The sequence below is a fragment of the Rhinatrema bivittatum genome, chromosome 4 (genome assembly GCF_901001135.1).
Source record: "Rhinatrema bivittatum chromosome 4, aRhiBiv1.1, whole genome shotgun sequence".
NCBI lineage: Eukaryota > Metazoa > Chordata > Amphibia > Gymnophiona > Rhinatrematidae > Rhinatrema > Rhinatrema bivittatum.
This window is the reverse complement of record NC_042618.1, coordinates 215,118,860-215,138,689: the sequence shown is the minus strand read 5'-3', so window position 1 is coordinate 215,138,689 and position 19,830 is coordinate 215,118,860. Positions and strand designations below refer to the sequence as shown.

The following is a 19,830-nucleotide window of genomic DNA, read 5'->3' as shown; positions in this document are numbered from 1 at the left end:
AATTAGACACCAGTAGTGTCAAAGGGTCAAAATCATTACAAATTATCACATTAGTGTTTGTAAATCTACACCATAAGACAAGAAAAGTAATATTGTCTGCCTTACCAAACAAAGGCATCTACATATCCCAAGTGTTCAGTACTATGCTTTGGAAAAGAGATATTTCCTTTGCTCGTTGTTAATATCTCCCTGTTAGATCAAACCCTTTTCCATGTTCCAGTGTTACAGGAGAAATTCACAAAACAGCTAGAGTGAAAATTCTAGCTTTGTCTTTATCTGACATTTGACAGGTTTTCTCTGGCTTATCTTTCTTTTGCTTTAGGCAGGATACCACCTCTGCTCAGCAGGCTGGTTGGACAACAGTAGAGTAGGCTATCCAACAGCCTATTCCAATTTGAATTGTGGCTTTGGTCATGTTGGAATTGTAGACTATGGTAATCGAGTGAACTTCACTGAAACCTGGGATGTCTTCTGCTACAGAGTGAAAGGTGAATGAGATGAGTGCTAATATATTTGACTGTTGTTCAGAATGCTAAAACACTTTTTCCCTCCCTCTGCAGCTGTTTTATCAGCAAAGTAATTTATATGAGAATTCTGCTGAGGAGAATTAGAGGAGTGGTCTCAAGACAAAACGGCAGGATATGAAAGAAAGAGTTGTATAGAGAAAGTATAGTATGTTCCACCAAGGACAGTCAGCTTCGTTGTCAAACCTGTGGTTTTACCACTGATGCTATGGATGATTGCACATTGTCCTAGATCATTATTTATTGTGGAAGAAGTGAATACAGGAAACTCTCATTAGCACCTTGTTAGCTATCCCAAATCTATGTTTTGCATTACTTGAAAAAAACATTGCTTTCCCTGGGAGTGAGTAGCAAGACATAGATCTACTTTTTGGGATCTGCTGGGTATTTGTGACCCAGACCGGCCATTGTTGAAGACAGGATGCTGGACTCGATAGATCTTCATCTGACCCAATATGACATTTCTTTTGTTCTTATTACAGATGTGAAGTGTACATGTAAAGTTGGCTATGTGGGAGATGGCTACACGTGCAATGGAAACATGCTGCAGGTCTTGACATCTTTCCCCATGTTTACAAATTTTGTATCGGTAGGTACTAAAAAATGCTTTTCAGTCTCTCATAATCACCATTTTTATTTTTGTGGCCTAGCAGTTTACTTCACCACCTGTGTTTTCCAGCTAATTGGAGCCTCTCCTCATTAGGTTACAGTGCCATGAGCCTTCACTTGCAGTTACTCAGGGTTTTTCCCTTATTTTTTAAATAATATCTTTATTAACATTTTTAACATATTCCATGTCATTTCTTCCAAACAAAACACATTTTACTCCATAGACAGCCTCTCAAATCCCCTCTCTCCTATTCTGTATAAAGTAAGCACAATTCCTTTTCTCCACCAAACATCCACATGAAATAAACCTAAATCTATTACCCACTTCTTTAGGAAATGTAAGGATATAGGCACCCTGTATCTGTGTAAACATTTTACGTACCACAGAGGATTTACTACAATGCATTTTAAATTCCAAATATAATAAGTCTAATATTTCTGATTTCCACTGCACACAGCTGGGTGGTGTTGCATTTAACTATTTGGACAAAAGGCATCTTTTAGTTCCTCGGCAATATTTAAGTAAAAATGTAGATTCTCCCTTGCCAAAGTGTATCTCAGGGGGAATACCTAAAACACAAAGCACTGATGACATAGGAATCATTACAGAGAGTATCCCAGTAAGAATATTCCAAATCAATCCCCAAAGCTTCTGAATCAAGCCGCACTCCCAAAGACAATGTACTACAGTTGCATTGCTTCCCTGGCATTTTAGACAAACCAATTTTAAACACCTGATACCGGGCAAAAAAACATTTTATGAAGAAATTGAATCTACAATTCTCTCAACAAAACCCATTCAGTACATATATTGAGCAATGTAATACTTAAACATATGTTTACCTCTGTAATTTAAGTGCAGAGCTCCAGGCTCCATGCTGATGCTAGATCAGGAACCACTGAAAGGTTTTAGTGATGCACATTCGACAAACCTTTTCCATTGGAGAGAAATCAGTAGAACTAGGGGTCACGAAATGGAACTCCAGGGAGGGCAACTCAGAACCAACGTCAGGAAATATTTCTTCATGGAGAGGGTGGTGGATGCCTGGAATGCCCTTCTGGAGGAGGTGGTGAAGACGAAAACAGTGAAAGACTTCATAGGGGCATGGGATAAACACTTTGGATCCCTAAAGGCTAGAGGATGGAAATAAAGAAAAGAGTGCTTGGGAGTAACTTGCTGGTCCTTAACCAATAAACCTTGATATTTTTGATGCAACTCCAACATTACTCTTTGCTTCAACGGCAGAAGGAAAAGGGGAATTCGATTCAGACAGCAACCAAAGAGGGCCCTGACTTTTACGGTCTGGGGAACTGATGTGCAGACAAAAGGGAAAAAACACAGGACTGCTTCTATGGCCAAGTCCGTAAGCAAAACATGTCAAGCATCACTGTCTGAATTTCCAAAAAGGCTCATCTCCTAGTAAAAATGTCGCCAGCAGTAAACTTTTATGATTTATCATAAGGCTTAGGGATAACTGCACAGAGCAGCAGTTGCTAACCTTAAAGAAACATGGGGTAACCTGCACAATGCAGCAGATACTACCATAAGAAGCTCGCTGGGCAGATTGGGTAGACCATTTGATCCTTTTGTGCCGTCATTTTTATGTTACTATGTTATTATTAACACAGAAATAGAAGGACAATGAGTATTTACCGTTCTTAAAAAATGAAGTAATCTTTGAAATCCTCTGATATATAATTTTCTGTTTGGAGCATCAGATTTGCACCAACAAAGCTGTTCATTTGAAAATAATATATGTATTCCTGTTTTTATAATCCAAATTTCTCAACACAATACTCAAAAGGAGAGAATGTCCCCTGACCCAGCCGTGCCATTTTATGAAATAAAGGAATAAACAACATCTCCTGAAGAGAACAGTGGATTACCCAGCAATGGCAAACAGAGAGACATATCCCAATGTAGTCCCAACAGCAGCTGTACAGCCTTCCAAGCCCACAACATACTCCTTGCCAAAACCAAATTGGAAAGACTAGTAGGCACATTTTTACTAGCTACATGGAGGATATACCTAAGACCCAATAACTGTACCATCTTACTTTCTAAATTAACATCAGAGAAAAGATTTGAGTCCCACAGCCAATCTACTAACGGATGCAACAAACAAATTATGATATAAGCAAAAATTAGGGAACTCCAATCCCTACTGTCCCTTAGGACCATCAGTTTCCCAATATATAATCTCATCCTTTTTCCTTTCCATGGAAAGTTAGAGCAGATCCCATTAAAACAGTTTAAGATCCTTTTGTCAACAAATGTACTGGAATCATCTGCATAACATAAAACAATTTAGGAGCCAATAACATTTTGACTACAGCTAATCTACCCAACCAAGAGACAAGCAACTGCATCCAACTCCTCAGTTTGGTTTAAATTCTCTGATGATAGGTGGTATATTTAACTTGTACCATTTGTTCAAGTCCCTATGTATTTTCACCCCCAAGTATTTGATAGAGCCATTTGCCCACTTCCAGGGAAAATTGTCCCATACCCTGTCCTAAGAACCTAAAATATCTAAGGCCTCTGACTTGTCTAAATTGATTTTGAACTCAGAGACCTGTGGGAAGGGCACATTTAGAGTAATGTGTGCAGTTCTGGTCGCTGTATATCAAAAAAGATATAGTTGCATTGAAAAAGATACAGAGAAGAGCAAGCAAAATGATGAAAGGGACGGGACAGCTCACCTACAAGGAAAGGCTAAAAAGATTGTATCTAGTCTGCCTGGAGAAGAGACGTCTAAGGGAGATACAATAGAGCTCTATAAAATCATGAGTGAACTAGAACAGATAAATGTAAACTGGTCATTAACTCTTTCAAAAATTATATAGACTAGGCAGCACTCTATGAACTTAGTAAGTAGCACATTCAAAACAAATTGGAGAAAATTATTTTTCACTCAACCTACAGTTAAACTCTTGAATTATTATTGAAGTATGTGGTTAAGGCAGTTAGCATAGCTGGGTTTAAAAAAGGTTTGGACAAATTCCTTGAGAAGTCTATAAACTGTTATTTACCAAGTAGACTTAGTGGCAAGAAACAGCCACTTCTTATTACTGCGCGATAACAGCATGGGATCTGTTTACTGTTTGGAATCTTGCCAGGTACTTGTGGCCTGGATTGGCCACTGTTGGAAACAGGATGCTGGACTCAGTCTGACCCAGCATGGCATGTTCTTATGTTCTTACAACATGCGTGCGTTGCCACGCACATGTTGCAAAATATGATATCCGTGCGCACAGGGAAGGAGTTTTAAACCACAAGCGGTGATGCGATCAGGCCTTTGCCAGTTATGTTCACTGTAGCCTTCAGAAAAGCCCATGAAACCCAAAGACTTTTTTCATATCAACTCCTATTAGATTCAGGTCTAAGATTTTCCCTCTCCAACAGCTCTAGAAATATTAATAGTCTATGGACATACTTTGTAGATGTCCTACCCTGAACAAAACCTATTTGTCCTGTGGAGATGATGGATGGTAATAAAGCATTTAAACGAGAGGCTAACACTTAAGCAAAATGTTTTATGTCAGGATTGAGAAGTGACATAGGTCTATAGGATTCCAGTGACGTAGGATCCCAACCAGGCTTAGAGAGGCTACCATGTGCGCCATCTTCTATGTATCTGGCATCTCCCTCTTCACAGTCAAAGCCACAAATAGTTCCAAAAAAATCCCAAAACTGAGGTTTTAATAGAATTTAAAAAATTGATAATAAGCAGTTGGGCCCTGGAGATTTAAAAATCAGTAAATCTAAAATTGCAGACTATTTCAGAAATTTTTATAGGACTATTTAAATACCCCAATTGTTGATCCTTAAGTTGAGGAACCTTTGCCTCTGCCAGGAATGCCTACATTAGTTCAGATTCTACCCTATCTGAGGAATATAAGGCCTTATAATATTCCTTAAAATATTTGTAAATATCTTTAGATACCACCATGTCTCCTCTAGAATTGCACAGCCCCACGATAAATGTACAGCTCCATTTAATTATAATCAAATTTGCTAATAATTTACCCGTTTTGTTGCCATACAAAAACAGCTTGTATTTTAAGCACAAAAAAAGGGGAAAAGAGCACTCTCTGATGCAACTTGTCATTTAACAATCTCTGAGATAAAAAAGTTTTCCTTTTATTTATTATTTTATTTTTTTTATTTATTAACTTTTATTTACCGACATTCGTGCAGCACATCATGCCGGTTTACATAGAACTCAGGTGGGCGATACAATAAAACAATGTACAAAGAATAACATAAAAGTAAAACCATAACAATGTAACCTTAGAACCAAATACTATTTCTTACAAAAGGACACATTAACCGATCATGATCAAAAAGAGATAAACTAAGCAGTAGGGGGGGATATTGTTTCTTCTACGGTATCTATGGGTGGTGCGGGGGAAGCGAGGGGGAATCTGTGGGCCCCTAGATTTCTGCATTCCTCTTTTATACCCATCAAGTGATCTAGTCAAAGATAATATATCTTGCGCTAGAGCTTTCCTCCTAGCTGCTTGATAGCTAATCATTACCCCTCTTTACACCGCTTTAGCAGTTTACCAGAAGAGAATCGGGTTACCCTTATGAGCAGCATTATTGATAGCATAGTCAGATCATTTCTTATCACAACCCCCCCCCCCCCCCCAGGAAATTGTTTATCCACAGGCAACCAGACTGGCATCCTCCATTTTTCAACTATCATTTCCAACATTCTACCCCTGAAATACAGGTCACCAGATGGTGATCCAAAATCACTAATGATTCAATCACCACCTTCTGAGCCCTGGGAAAGAAACTTTCTGACAACAGCAAATAATCAATCCAGGATTTGGTGTCATGTGCTCTGGCAACGTGAGTGAAATCCTGAAACATGGAATTCAGATTTCTCCGTATGTCCAAAAGCTGCAATTGCCTACACAAAAAGTTAACCCTCTTCATCTTTCCCAGCGCTTTACTTCCCATGCCTGGCTGCTAGCCAAGGATCACTGATCCAATTAAAATCCACTGCCAGCATAATCTTAGTTGGCCCTAAAGCAGTCACCTGGATTAATATTTGTACAAAGAAAGAGTGATTGTGTTGATTAGGTTCATATATGGAGGCTAGTATAGTGTCCTCCCCAAATAACTTACCCACTACAATGACATACCTCCCCTTGGGATCTGGAATAGATTTCTCTAATTGAAAGGAGATTCTTTTATGCTGAGTTTGGTCAGAATATTCAGTATGACCACACCTGGTTTTTTTTGCAGCTTGCCACCCTACTGCAAACCATGCTGGGGAGTTTTTCTTTCAAGTAGATGGTGTCTTCTTCCACGGAGCCAGCCCTTCCCTAGACTACTTCCCTACGGGGACCAAAATCTGAAACTGAGTTTTTAACATCCACAGTTTGCTCAGGGCGATCTCGGGTAGATGTGTGCTACTGAGCTCCAAGTGCCCCCTCATTATAGCCATATTTTCTTGTGGGTTTTTGGCTCCTTCGGACTGACATTTTTAGCCTGGCACTTGTGAAAGACTTATGGACAGATCTGTAAAGTGTTGTGTCCGTCGGTCTCTGACTCCCAGGGTTTTTCTTTTCTTTTATATCCCTCTCCCAAGTGGTTTGCATGCGCCGGCAGCTGGCTGGCGCATGCTGCCCCAGTCGGCTTCTGTTCCGTCCCACCCTGCCTAGACCCCACCCCCTGGCCTGCCTCTTTTTCAGGGCCCAGCACTTGTGCACATATCGGCACTTACGTGCATGGCCGGACCCCTTTTTAAAATGCGCGTGGCGCGCACAGGTCCTGGCCACACACACATAATTGCCGATTTTTACACACGTGGCCATTTTTAAATTCGGCCTTTAGTTATTAACCTTTTAGGTCTTTCCATTTCAACATCTAGGCTTTCTGTATGTAAACCCTGTGTGGGCCAAAATCCATGTAGCGGGGGCTCTTACAGTTCTTTACAGTCGTGGGTGCACAGATGGGCCAGTGGGGTGAGTGCTTTACTAGAAAAGGCTGACCACCTGTAGAGGTCACCACTCCCCTTCCTACACAGACACAGATTAGAATAATATTCTGGAAACCAGGAAACCTCTGCTCCAGTCATTTGTTGTGTGATCCTGTGAAAGGTTGTGTCCCCTGTATGTCACATCTCATCTCTTGGGTAGAAATTCACTGAACCTGAACATGTACATGCGGCACATCCCTGAGTATTCTATCAGTAAAGAACAGTAACGCATGCATCCTGGTCAGTGGCTGCCACTCAAGAGACTGCAGTTACCCAAAACCTTTTTGATATAATTAAGGTTTAGTTAAGATCTCAAATGAGGAACAAAAACTCTACTTAGCAACATTTTGGTTACCCACCGCACATCTGTTGACCAGGAGCATAAAGTTAATACTGAGTGCTGCCTCTTGAAAACGGCCCTGAAATTGTTAACTTTAAATTGTGCAACAATCACAAAATAAGCCGATTATTTCTCCTTCTGTTCTCCTGTTTCTCATCCTTCCCACTTTACTCTTCTGTTATTCTTGCTCCAGAGAGTCCCTTTTGCACTAGAACTGGTGAACAAATAACCCTGGCACAGAAGTCTGGCTATACCCTAACTACTGAAATCTTATTTGTTCTCACTTGCCTTCCCCCAACAATCCTTAACCCTATGTGCCCCTTCTTCCTGCTCAATCTGTATTATTTTCTTACATTTTACCCGTAATTGTATCATAGTACATCAATTAATACTCTGTTTAAAGTGCGGTTGAAATGCCTAACCCATAACGTAAATTACATTCATTTTGGCATCAGAAATCAACAGGCCTACTGATTGGATGCAGGGTGTCTGCATACTGGGTTCTGGAAGGAGGCGTAGTCTGTGGCCCCTAGCCCAGGACGGTCAATATGATGGCTGGGTCCAACAGAGGTTACAGAATAAAAGAAAACAAACCCAGACAGTTACAAATGAAGGCTCATGAAAACCAACAAAGAGGTTTGATAGAGGTGATACCTTTTATATTGCTGAGTTTTAGATGCAAACTTGCAGAACTATTCAGATCCCTTTCTTCGGCAATAGGCATCAACAAATATACTACCCCCTTACATATAGCATGCATAAAGCACACAATCTATTTTTTGTAGTACATGGCAGGAATACAAACTATACCCATACAGAGTTCCATGAGGCAAAAAATGTTGTATGAGAGTACATGCATCTTAACTATTTTAAATTTCATTGTAAGTCCAGGCATTCCTGGCTGGCTAGGAATAATGCTATACTCAGAATGCACTTCTAAATCATGACGAGCTTTTGAAAGACAAGCTGAATAATAAAAGCCAGTTTTCACTGGGGTAAAGAGGAAGGGCACCTGGGTAAACTAGCTTTTAGTACTGCTCAAGTTGTCTGTGTCTTTCCAAACCTCAGAGTGATGTAATAGTCCCTTCAATCCTTGTTCCTGCTTTTTACTCAGAGATATGAAAGACCATATTGCTCCACACATTGCTAACATAGTCAATGCTTCTTTATCATAAGGCTTTTTTCCAGATTCATTAAAACAAATTTCAATACTGCCAATTCCTAAGAAGAAGAACCATGATCCCTCTGATATAACCAATTATCGACCAATAGCCTCTTTACCCTCCATTGCGAAAATATTAGAATCTGTCGTATTACATCAAGGTTCTGAATATATCGATAACACATTTTGCATAATAACCAGCATGGTTTTAGAAAGGGTCATAGTACAGAATCCCTTCTTATTTCATCTTTTGATACAACTATTAGAGGTTTCGACTCTAACACTAATTACTTACTAGTACTACTTGATATCTCCGCAGCATTTGATACAATAAATCATGATATATTAATTTCCAACTTATCTCAAATCGGTATTAATAGCATAGCCTTAAAATGGTTTTCTTCATTTATATCAAACCGACAACAAAGAATTGCAATTGGCAACTTTCACTCAAATTGGTATTCGACCAAGACAGGCGTACCGCAGGGTTCTGCCCTCTCTGCTCTTCTTTTCAATCTATATCTATTACCATTATGCCAACTACTAGCTGGGCTAGATTTAAATTTCAAAATATATGCAGACGATATCCAGTTTACTGTTCCTTTTACAGACTCTTGGTCTAAAACTTTCTCATTATTACATTTATATCTGTCCACAATAAAACTCTGGTTATCACACAATAGATTAAAATTAAACACAAATAAAACAGAATTAATTTGTCTCTCAACTGTGCCTGACTCCATATCTCAACCTCCACCAACTTTTGCATTTGAAAACCAACTTATCACAATAAAATTTCATGCAAAAAATCTCGGAGTAATCATTGATTCCAGATTAGCAATGACCAACAATATATCTGAAATTGTCAAAAAATCTTTCTTCAAAATTCACATGTTAAAAAAATTGAAACCATTATTACTTCCCAATGATTTTCGATCAGTCACGCAAGCCTTAATTTTATCGACCTTGGACTATTGTAATTCATGCTGAGGTCAATCTTCAAAACATATGCGCACGAACAAAAGTACACCAGATTTTATAAGATACGCGCGTAGCCACGCGTATCTTATAAAATCCAGGGTCAGCGCGCGCAAGGCTGTGCAAAATCGGCAGCCTGCACGCACTGAGCCGCGCAGCCTGCATCCGTTCCCTCCGAGGCCGCTCCGCAATCAACAATTTATCCCCTTCAACTTGTCCAAAATGCTACTGCTCATTTGTTATGTAATGTATCATGTAGAGAACATATTACACCGATACTACAGCACCTTCATTGGTTGCCAATATCATCTCGTATAACATATAAAATTCTATCCATAATACACAACTTACTCTATAATGTTAATTCAGTCTGGTTATGTTCACTACTAAGAATTTACAGACCATCTAGACAACTTCGCTCTCTCGACAAATGCATTCTGGAAATTCCTTCCATAAAATCTGTCAGTCTATCTTTAACAAGAAAACGTGCCTTTTCAGTAGCTGGTCCGACATTACGGAACTCTCTTCCAGACAATATCCGATTGACTGCAAACCATAGAGAATTTAAAAAGCTATTAAAGTCTTATCTTTTTACCCGTGCTTATAATTTACATTAACAACTTCTAAAGTCATCCTATAATCTCTTTTAGCACTAATAAATTTATGTATAGTTTTAATTGATGTATATTTATGTTTAACTGAATTATGTATGTTTTATTTGTAAACCACCTAGACGGATAGTCCTCTACCCTTTGTGAAATATATAAAACTTTTTAAATTAAAAAAAAAAAAAAAAGTCTATCCACAGCATACCTTTCCCTTTGAACATTACAGACAAACTGATAGCCCAGGTCTTCTGAGTCCAGATTTACTTCTTGTGCCCCGAGGCAGGGCTTTTCCACAGTTCCTCTGTGCCAGGTGAGGAGGGGAAAAGGCCTTCTTACATTCCTTAATGCTGTATGCCAAAAGGCATTAATCAACTAAACAAAAATATGATATTCTTGCCTATATAATAGATATCCTTGGGGGAGCTACTAAACCAGGCAAAGAACGTGTATCTCCTTTAGTATTTGTATAAAACCTATAGTTGCACAGTTAGGTTCAAATAAAACCAGATTACAGATGGAACTTCCTTTAGAGAGTTAAAGACATTCAAGAGATGTAGCAAATGGGGATTCTAAATGGTTGAGGGAATTAGCACAGGCTTTCACAGCCTTTCAACTCCAGGTTCCAGTCCAGCTCGGCTTGGCAGTGGCTGAAAGTCCTTACCACCTGAAAGCTGTTTGATAGTCTCGGATGAAATCTCAGTAGACAGGAGTCCGCATCACTAATAAAAAAAAGGAACACCCATCAAGAGTTTGAAGTGGGGCAGTACGAATTGGTAGATCATATCAGTTCTTTCGTCTGCTCCACTTCAGCCCCCCCCAAAAAAATGAGGATCAACTGCAGCCCAGCAAAGCACATGCTGCTGGGTCATCAAACAAAACCCGACTGCTCTATCCCTCCCCGCCGCATCTTCCTCCACCCCCAGCTCACTTCCTGTAGGACAGCATGGAAGAAGCTTGTTCTCTTACTTCCCGTGTTCTACCTATTTTGTAGATTAACAGAGGACTTTTGCCAATCTGACATATTTCATGAGCATTACAGTTCATCAATAATAATAATAAAACAAATATGTATCATACATGATTTACAGTAAGAACTTTGAATTTTTTGTTCCTGCACAGAAAATTTTGGAGTACTCCTACAGCTCATTAGAAGGCAAGGACTTTCTGAACTACCTCACTAATTTATCAATCCAGGCTACCCTCTTTGCACCAAACAATGATGGGCTGAGTGAAAATGAGGTGAGGATTATTTCTTTTTTCCTTTGTAACCATCTTGTCATTCACAAATTATCGGCCACTTATTCTAGGATCTCCAAAAATAAAGGATCCCTCTTTAGGAATGAAGGTCCTATCTCTTAAAAGGTTATGCAGAGCTTCTGAGAATGCAGGATTTGCTTCCCATATCCATCTCATGGTGTGCAATTTCCAAGAATGGCAACTTTAAGAGGCAGCTCTGGGCATTGGAGCCAACTTTTCATAAACGATTGGAGATGCTAAGCCTGGGTGCTCAAGCACCATTGCACCTGCAGAGTTAGCACCTAAAAAAATCTACCAGTATGTCCATCCCTGACCAATTACCTCATAAAAGAAAAAGTTTACTAGTAACTCGCTTCACAAGAAACGTGAAGTTAGCCAGGTAAAAATTTTTGAAAGTTTACCTGTTAAAGCATTTTTTTTCTCCATAGATGCAGAATAGGAGAAAAACTCTTAGTGACCCAGGCAGCTAGTGTAGGACCAAGAATATGCTGCCGGAGACTCAACATTTCAAACTATGGTCAGGAAACAGGTTTTGCACACTAAAATATTGACTAGGAAGTTAATACCACAGTCTGAATTGAGGCACTACCACAAGATGTGGTGAGCCAAGTCAGACAATAGTGCTTACTTCATGGCTGCATGTGTTAAGGACCAGGGTGATTATATTGTTTCTGGGATATCCTTCATTTTCAGACACCGGGATAGTCTGTTGCAAGAGCAGCTGATTGCAAATGCTACCTGTCTCTGACCATCTGTGGAGCAAGACAGTGCAGCATGAGTCAGGATATATGGTATTGCTTCTTATTTCCTGCTGCTAGCTTTAATAGTTTCTGAATGAATAACAGTATCAAACTGATTTTTTTCTTCTTGTAATACAGACACTTTCCGGGCGAGACATAGAATGTCATCTTGCCAATGCCAGTATGTTCTATTATGATGATTTGACCAATGGAACCACTCTGCAAACCAGGGCAAAGAGCAAGCTACTAATTACATTCATCAATGGCCCAGATCACATACTCTTCTCTTCTGAGAAACAACTGGTAACAGAAATTCTCTCTCTTGTTTGCTTCTAGTTTGCCTGTGTTTTTCATGCACCTGAAATAACCAGATAATAGGAAATGATGCAGTATTGATGGTGAAAAGATGATCTGCGTTAGAGATGTGAATCGTGTCCTCGATCGTTTTAACGATCGATTTCGGCTGGGAGGGGGAGGGAATCGTATTGTTGCCGTTTGTGTGTGTAAAGTATTGTCATAATCGTTAAAATCGTGAGCCGGCACACTAAAACCCCCTAAAACCCACCCCCGACCCTTTAAATTAAATCCCCCCCCCTCCCGAACCCCCCCCAAATGCCTTAAATTACCTGGTGGTCCAGCGGCACACTAAAACCCCCTAAAACCCACCCCCGACCCTTTAAATTAAATCCCCCACCCAAATGCATTAAATTACCTGGGAGTCCTCCGTAGCGGCGGTCCGTGGCTAAATCGGGGGAAGGGGGAGAGCACGAAAACCGGCACACTAGATCGTGAGGTCTTCAGCCGGCGCCATTTTTCAAAATGGCTGCCGCAAAATGGCGGCAGCCATAGACTAAAACGATTCGACGCAAGAGGTCGTTCCGGACCCCCGCTGGACTTTTGGCAAGTCTTGTGGGGGTCAGGAGGCCCCCCCAAGCTGGCCAAAAGTTCCTGGGGGTCCAGCGGGGGTCAAGGAGCGATTTCCTGCCGCGAATCGTTTTCCGTACGGAAAATGGCGCCGGCCATACGGGTATGGCCGGCGCCATTGTCTGTACGGAAAATGGCGCCGGCAGGAGATCGACTGCAGGAGGTCGTTCAGCGAGGTCCGGAACCCTCGCGAGATTTCCGGACCTCGCTGAACGACCTCCTGCAGTCGATCTCCTGCCGGCGCCATTTTCCGTACGGAAAACGATTCGCGGCAGGAAATCGCTCCTTGACCCCCGCTGGACCCACAGGAACTTTTGGCCAGCTTGGGGGGGCCTCCTGACCCCCACAAGACTTGCCAAAAGTCCAGCGGGGGTCCGGAACGACCTCTTGCGTCGAATCGTTTTCGTCTATGGCCGCCGCCATTTTGCGGCGGCCATTTTGAAAAATGGCGCCGGCTGAAGACCTCACGATCTAGTGTGCCGGTTTTCGTGCTCTCCCCCTTCCCCCGATTTAGCCACGGACCGCCGCTACGGAGGACTCCCAGGTAATTTAATGCATTTGGGGGGGGTTCGGGAGGGTGGGGGATTTAATTTAAAGGGTCGGGGGTGGGTTTTAGGGGGTTTTAGTGTGCCGGTTTTCCTGCCCTCCCCCTTCCCCCGATTTACGATTTTTTGACGATAAATCGGGGGAATTGGTATTGTATCTTGGCCCTAACGATTTTTGACGATTTAAAATATATCAGACGATATTTTAAATCATCAAAAAACGATTCACATCCCTAATCTGCGTCATTCATATTCCTACTAAACACCAAGAGAAGCTTCCACAATGTGCCACTTACAAAATTGACAGCACAAAAAGGGGACAGCAGCAGTCCCTGATCACCCAAAGATATTTATATACTGGTATCATAAAGAATGCTTGTCTGCCATTCAGCTGGTTTTATAGCAGTGGGTTATAATCCTATACCAGTCTGTTTGAAAGGCTTTGGACATTATACATCATTGCAAAAGCCTGTTAAAGGTTGCCCTTGATAAGGAAACAAAGTTATAGAACTCGGTCATTTGGGGTGGGGAGGCACCTGCAGAAAATATAGTAATATTTGACATTTGCTAACAGTTTATATAAGGGTTATTCCAACATACAGCATTACTTGAAATGCCACAAGCATTTCAAGCATTTATTACATTATTAGGGTGCCATGGCAATTCATATTTATGGTCTTTGAACTTTAGAAAGGTGTAGGAGATGATCCCATTGAAGTTTATAAGACTGCTTTGACCTGTGGATATAATCACTTGTAGTGTTACTGTTGTGGCCATCTGTGATGGTTTTGTTCCTAAAAAGGATGGTAAAGCTCCATAGCAAGGGTGGAACAAAACAGTTCTTATCTAGAAACACCTTAGGCTTTCACAGGGGCCATATATGGAAGTGGTCTTGGTTTCTCTGGAGACACTTTATGATAATTGATAGATGGAGGGGGAGCTGCTCTTGTAGTGCTCCTTGATCTGTCTTCAGAATTTGATACGTTGGATCGTTTGACTCTGTTTTTGTGACTGAAGGAAACCAGTGTAAGAGGCACAGAAGGGAGGGAAGCGGGGAATGACAGCGCTATGCATGCTCTGAGTCCCGCAGCCTGTGCCACTCCCTATGTGGGGGTGGGGGAGGAGAGTGATGGAAAAATAGAGAGGAGAGTCAGAGGAAGAGAGAGGTTGGAGGGGCGAAATGGAGGAGAAGAGCAAGGGGGGGAAGTGGGGATTGGGAATAAGGGAGAAACGGTAGCCAGAAGGTGAGAGAGAAATGGAGCATGAGAGGAAGGTGTAGAGAAGGTAGAGGGGAGATGAAAAGTAAAGTAGAAAGATGGGGGAAAAGAGGAGAGGAGTGGAGAAAGTAGAACAATGAGAGGGGAGAGGGTGAAGGAGAAAGAAGAAAAATGAGTAATTGAATGAGGGCAAAGGTGGTGGAGATAGATGAGAGAGTGATGAAGGAGGGTTGGAGAAGAGAGAAGGGTAAGATTGGGAACGGTGGGAAAGGAGAAGGAAGGAGGGAAGAGAGATGAGGTATGTATTAGGAGCAGGAAGCAATGATATGCGAGAGGTGTAGAAGGATGTGTGTGTATGGAAAGAAGGGATATGTGTGGGAAGGAGAGGAGAAAGGGGTGTGTGTGAGACAGAAAGGGAGGGGAGAAGACAGTGGAAGAGTGCAACTAGGATAAAGAGAAATAAAAGGGAAAAGAAAAGAAATGGGACCTAAGAATAGCCCAAGTAAAAGAAGAAAGATGTCTTCAGGATGGAAGAATCTCAAGGAAGGGCTGAGAGAATAGAATGGGTAACAGCAGAAGGAAACTTAGAAATCAGTAGGAAGAGGAAATGTGGAGAAAGGAAAAACAAATAAGAAAATACTAGAGAAAAGAAAATAAATCTATATAAAAGAATAAAGAAAATAGGAAAAACATTGAACATAAAGAAAGATAAGGAGTGTAAAAGTTCAAGAAATACAAAGTTGTGCTACTCACCACAGCTATACTTGGAGAACTGGACTGGAAAACCTATCCATTAAAAGGTGAATTTTCAAAATGTTACATGCGTAAAAATTAGCATACACGTGCGTAAGTAGCCTCTACTCGCATGTGTCTAATTTTATAAAAGTCCAAAATACATGTTTATTCACCTTCGCTCACACATACACGCGTGTAAAAAAGGGGTGGTCTACGGGTGTTTTCAGGGGAGGCCAACAGTTACACATGTAATTTAAAAGGCCCTTGTGTGCGTACATTTTCTAACTTACACGTGTTTTTTTACACCTGCTAATTATCTGTCAGAAGTGATATTAAATGTTTTTATTGTGCAGTTCTGACTGGGTGGGAGGTCAGGGAGAACTGGGGGAGAGTTCAAGCTGAAGAAACCGAGGGGGCTCAATGAGCTACAAAAGAACTGGGTGAACTGGTAGACCAATTGGTAAAACTGCTAATTTCATCGATGCTTGCAAATTATAATAAAATACACCAACTTATACGGGTAAGTCCTACTTTACTTTCATGTGTAAAATATTCGCATGTATATTTTTAAAATAGGTAGGTAAAGTATGTGTGCATTGCATGTCTTCGCTCATAAGCCTAGATACTTGCATATGTTGCAGGGTAGAGATATGCATATTTTAGAATATGTGCATTATAATTATTATAGTAAATCTACACGCAGCTACATACACGCATATATGCCCATAATATGCAGTTGTCTGAAAGTTATCCTCTAAATGGGTGGGATGCCATCGGTGAAATGAATGAGGCAATAGGCCCATTCACACCTTTCCAGTCTGCAGCCTGATGGAGGCAAACCAAAACAACTGACTACCTACCAATTGAATCTCCTGCGATGCAGCTCAGAAAATATCTGTAGAGATGAAATTTATGCTAAGGGACTGTAATAGCATCCCATGGTATTTGGGGACGTGCAAGGAAACTTTTAATCTTTACTACATGAAGTCAGATAAGTCCCATGAGGTAAAGTTCAAGCCAAGCCAGTACAACTACATTTCTAGTATTGCAGTTGATGAGAGTTTTACATAGATGGATCTGGCTGATCACATTCTTAAACTCAATGTTTAAGTTCATGAAGTGGGACCAGCCAACAGAAAAGGATTTTTACATTCCACTCCAAGACATTGTGGGCATACATCACTCTTGTGTATGTCCACTTCTACCACCAGAAGTGCCCATTCACTGTCCATAACTTGGCAATGTTTCCTAATGCTGCTCCCTCCCAAAAAAAGCCATATTTTCAAGGGTATAGACACTCTTTCTGAATACATATGCAGGGTAAAACTGATGTAAATAAATTGGGTGAAAAGTAATTTAAGGTGATTCGTGCATCTCTCTTTCTCCATATATACAGGCACACACACTCTTACGTTCTGCATAAAAATCTTTAGGAGTGATCAGAAGTTTTTGTTAATTATTTGCAGATGCAGGGTGGATCAGTGGATATTAAAAGGGTCATTTTTTATTAGCATTTGAATGGTTGAGGAAACAGCTCAGTCTTGCTTCAGAGAGCACGGGATAGGTTCGAGCTATGGCCCTAGCTATTAATGTTTTTATTGAATTTTTGATGGATTTGTACTGTTGGAATCTGGTATTCAAAGGCATTAAGCTGGATAAGCAGAAGTTATCCGGCTAAATGCTGAGCTTTGAAAATCCCTGGTACTTATCTTGTTTTTAGCCGGATAAATTATCATCCAATTATAATTTATCTGACTAAGTAGGGGATATTTTGAGGGCATTCCAGGACAGGGTTGAGTTAGCTGAATAAGTTATGTGGCTAACTCTGATGTTTGGAGTTAGCTAAATAACATATTCAACTAACTCGACATGGCTAAGGGCTGGTTTAAAGTTGTCTGGCCTTATGTGGCTGAATAATTTTAGCCTTAACCGGCTATATTCAAAAGAATATATAGCTGGATAAATGGCGATAGACCTTAAAGAAAAGAAAAAAAAGACTGAAGCAGGCCTAGCAGCTGAAATTGGATTCCCCAGTCACTGTTAAAAAAAAAAAAAAAAAAAAAAAAAAAAAAAAAAGTGTTATGCCGCATCATGACCTCAGAGCCCCAAATCTCTCCATGTAAGCTTTTCAAAAGAAAAGAAGTCTTTCAATGGTGTCAGTTTCTCTCACTCCCTCCACCCTTCCCCAGTTTGTAAAGTGTTCAACGGCTGCCTCCCTCCTCTCCCACTCATCCGGTACCTCTGTCTGCGCTGGGGGAGCATAAGGCTGCACTTCTAGTGTTGCTCTGGCAGCAATGCTGGAAGCTTAAGCTGCGAGCATTGTTGTCAGAGGTTCTTTATTATGCGATCCCGGTGCAGACAAAGGAGTTTTAAAAGGTACTGGGTGGGTGGAAAGGTTGGAGAAGTGGAGGGAGGAAGAGGAGGTGAACATTTGTTAAACACTTTGCTAATCAGGGAGGGGGACAGGAGACAGGGAGGCCAGTGCCTCCATATGGATTTTTTTCTTTTGAAAATCACACGTGAAGGGGTTTGGAGGGCAGGGAAACCCCACAGGTTCATATAACACCTTTTTTTTTTTTTTTTTTTTAACAGTGAGCTAAGGGATTCAATTTGGCCATTGGGTGCACTTGAATTTATTTTTATAAGGCCTATCTACACTTAACTGGCTACATTAGCTGGATAAGTTATCCGTTTGAAGATTTTTTCAATATTGGTTTCTTGATGTATTATTTTATACAGAGATGTTGTGAGTGAAGTGTTTAGTGGACCCTTTGGCCGACCTGTGAGAGACTGGGGAGAGGTATACTATAGTCTCTGGAGAGTGACAGGTCGGTAGGCGGATACCAGGTAGGAGCAGAAGGTGAGGTTCACCCTGGAAGCCGGTACTCCCCCAGGAGGAGCCCATAGGAGCCCGGCCGCTGGGACTTAGGCGATCACTGAAGCTGGAGCTGGAGCAGGCAAGCAGGGCTCTGGTGACAGGCAGGAACTGAAGCAGGCTAGGACTGAAGCAAGCAGGAACTGGAGCAGAACTGGCTACTGGAACCAGCCAGGAGCTGAAGCAGGACTGGCTACTGGAACCGGACAGGAACTGAAGCAGGACTGGCTACTGGAACCAGACAGGAGCTGAAGCGGGACTGGCTACTGGAGCCAGACAGGAGCTGAAGCGGGACTGGCTACTGGAGCCAGACAGGAGCTGAAGCGGGACTGGCTACTGGAACCTGGAACCAAGCTGGAACTGAAGCAGAACAGGTTACTGCAAGCAAGCCAGACAAAAGCAAGACTTGAGCACGGAGAGAACACAAGTCTCAGGCAGGAACGGAGTTGCTAACGCAATAGCGCACTCTGGGGCACGGAGCAACTGAGAACCGCAAGGAACCCCGTTGCAAGGCAAAGTCCTGGGCTCCGCGGCAGCCTTACATAGGCCGCGGTGTCTGACGTCATCGATGGGGCGGAGCTTCCAGTGGCAGGAAACGGCCTTCATAAGCGTGGACTGCGCGCGCCTAGAGAGAAGGCTTCCAGGCAGGGCTTCTCGATGGCGTCCCCCCCGCGGGGATGCCGCGAAACAGGCCGCAGACCCTCAGAGACGGACTGGGGCTAAGGAGGTAAGGGCCCAGTCGCGGCTGCCGTGACTGGGACCGCAACACAGAGAAATATAAAAATGTGGCAGCAGAAAAAGACCATATGGCCTATCTTGTCTACCCAATCACACACTTGGGAAATGAGAGATCTGCTCAGGCAAAACCCAGTCAGGTGCTCTCTCTTTGCTCTTTCAAATCTAGACCAGAGCAAAAGATTCTTCTATATTTCCTGCAGTGTTCATGATGTGTATTGTTCCTTATCGTTTTTTGATGTATTATTTTTATTATGTATTACTATTTATTGTATTATTTCCATGCTTTGTGACATGCTTTGGGTTGAACTATGTCTAAGAAAGGCGGTATGCAAATATAACATAACAATATTTAACTGTTTAGAATCCTACTTGAGTGAGAGATTTCAACAGGTGATGGTTACTGAAGATGCTGTTCACTGATATCGCTTTTAATTGGAGTTCTGCCCTCCCCTTCTTTTTAATATCTGCCTTTACCCATTAGGAAAATTATTAAAATATATATTTATTACAGGATTTATTCTTTTTTTTTTTTTTAATTTTTTATTTATGCATTTTACATATATTACATCATATATCAACAAG

General features: G+C 41.4%; 1 protein-coding gene across 1 annotated transcript in view; it reads left to right on the top strand.

Annotated features, from left to right (window-relative positions):
• Positions 1 to 19,830, top strand: part of STAB2 (stabilin 2) — a 473,152-nt gene that overhangs the window by 427,835 nt on the left and 25,487 nt on the right. The window contains 4 exon segments of the mRNA XM_029599680.1: positions 323 to 488; positions 1,007 to 1,113; positions 11,337 to 11,456; positions 12,353 to 12,517. Of these exon segments, the coding sequence (XP_029455540.1) occupies positions 323 to 488; positions 1,007 to 1,113; positions 11,337 to 11,456; positions 12,353 to 12,517 (558 nt within the window).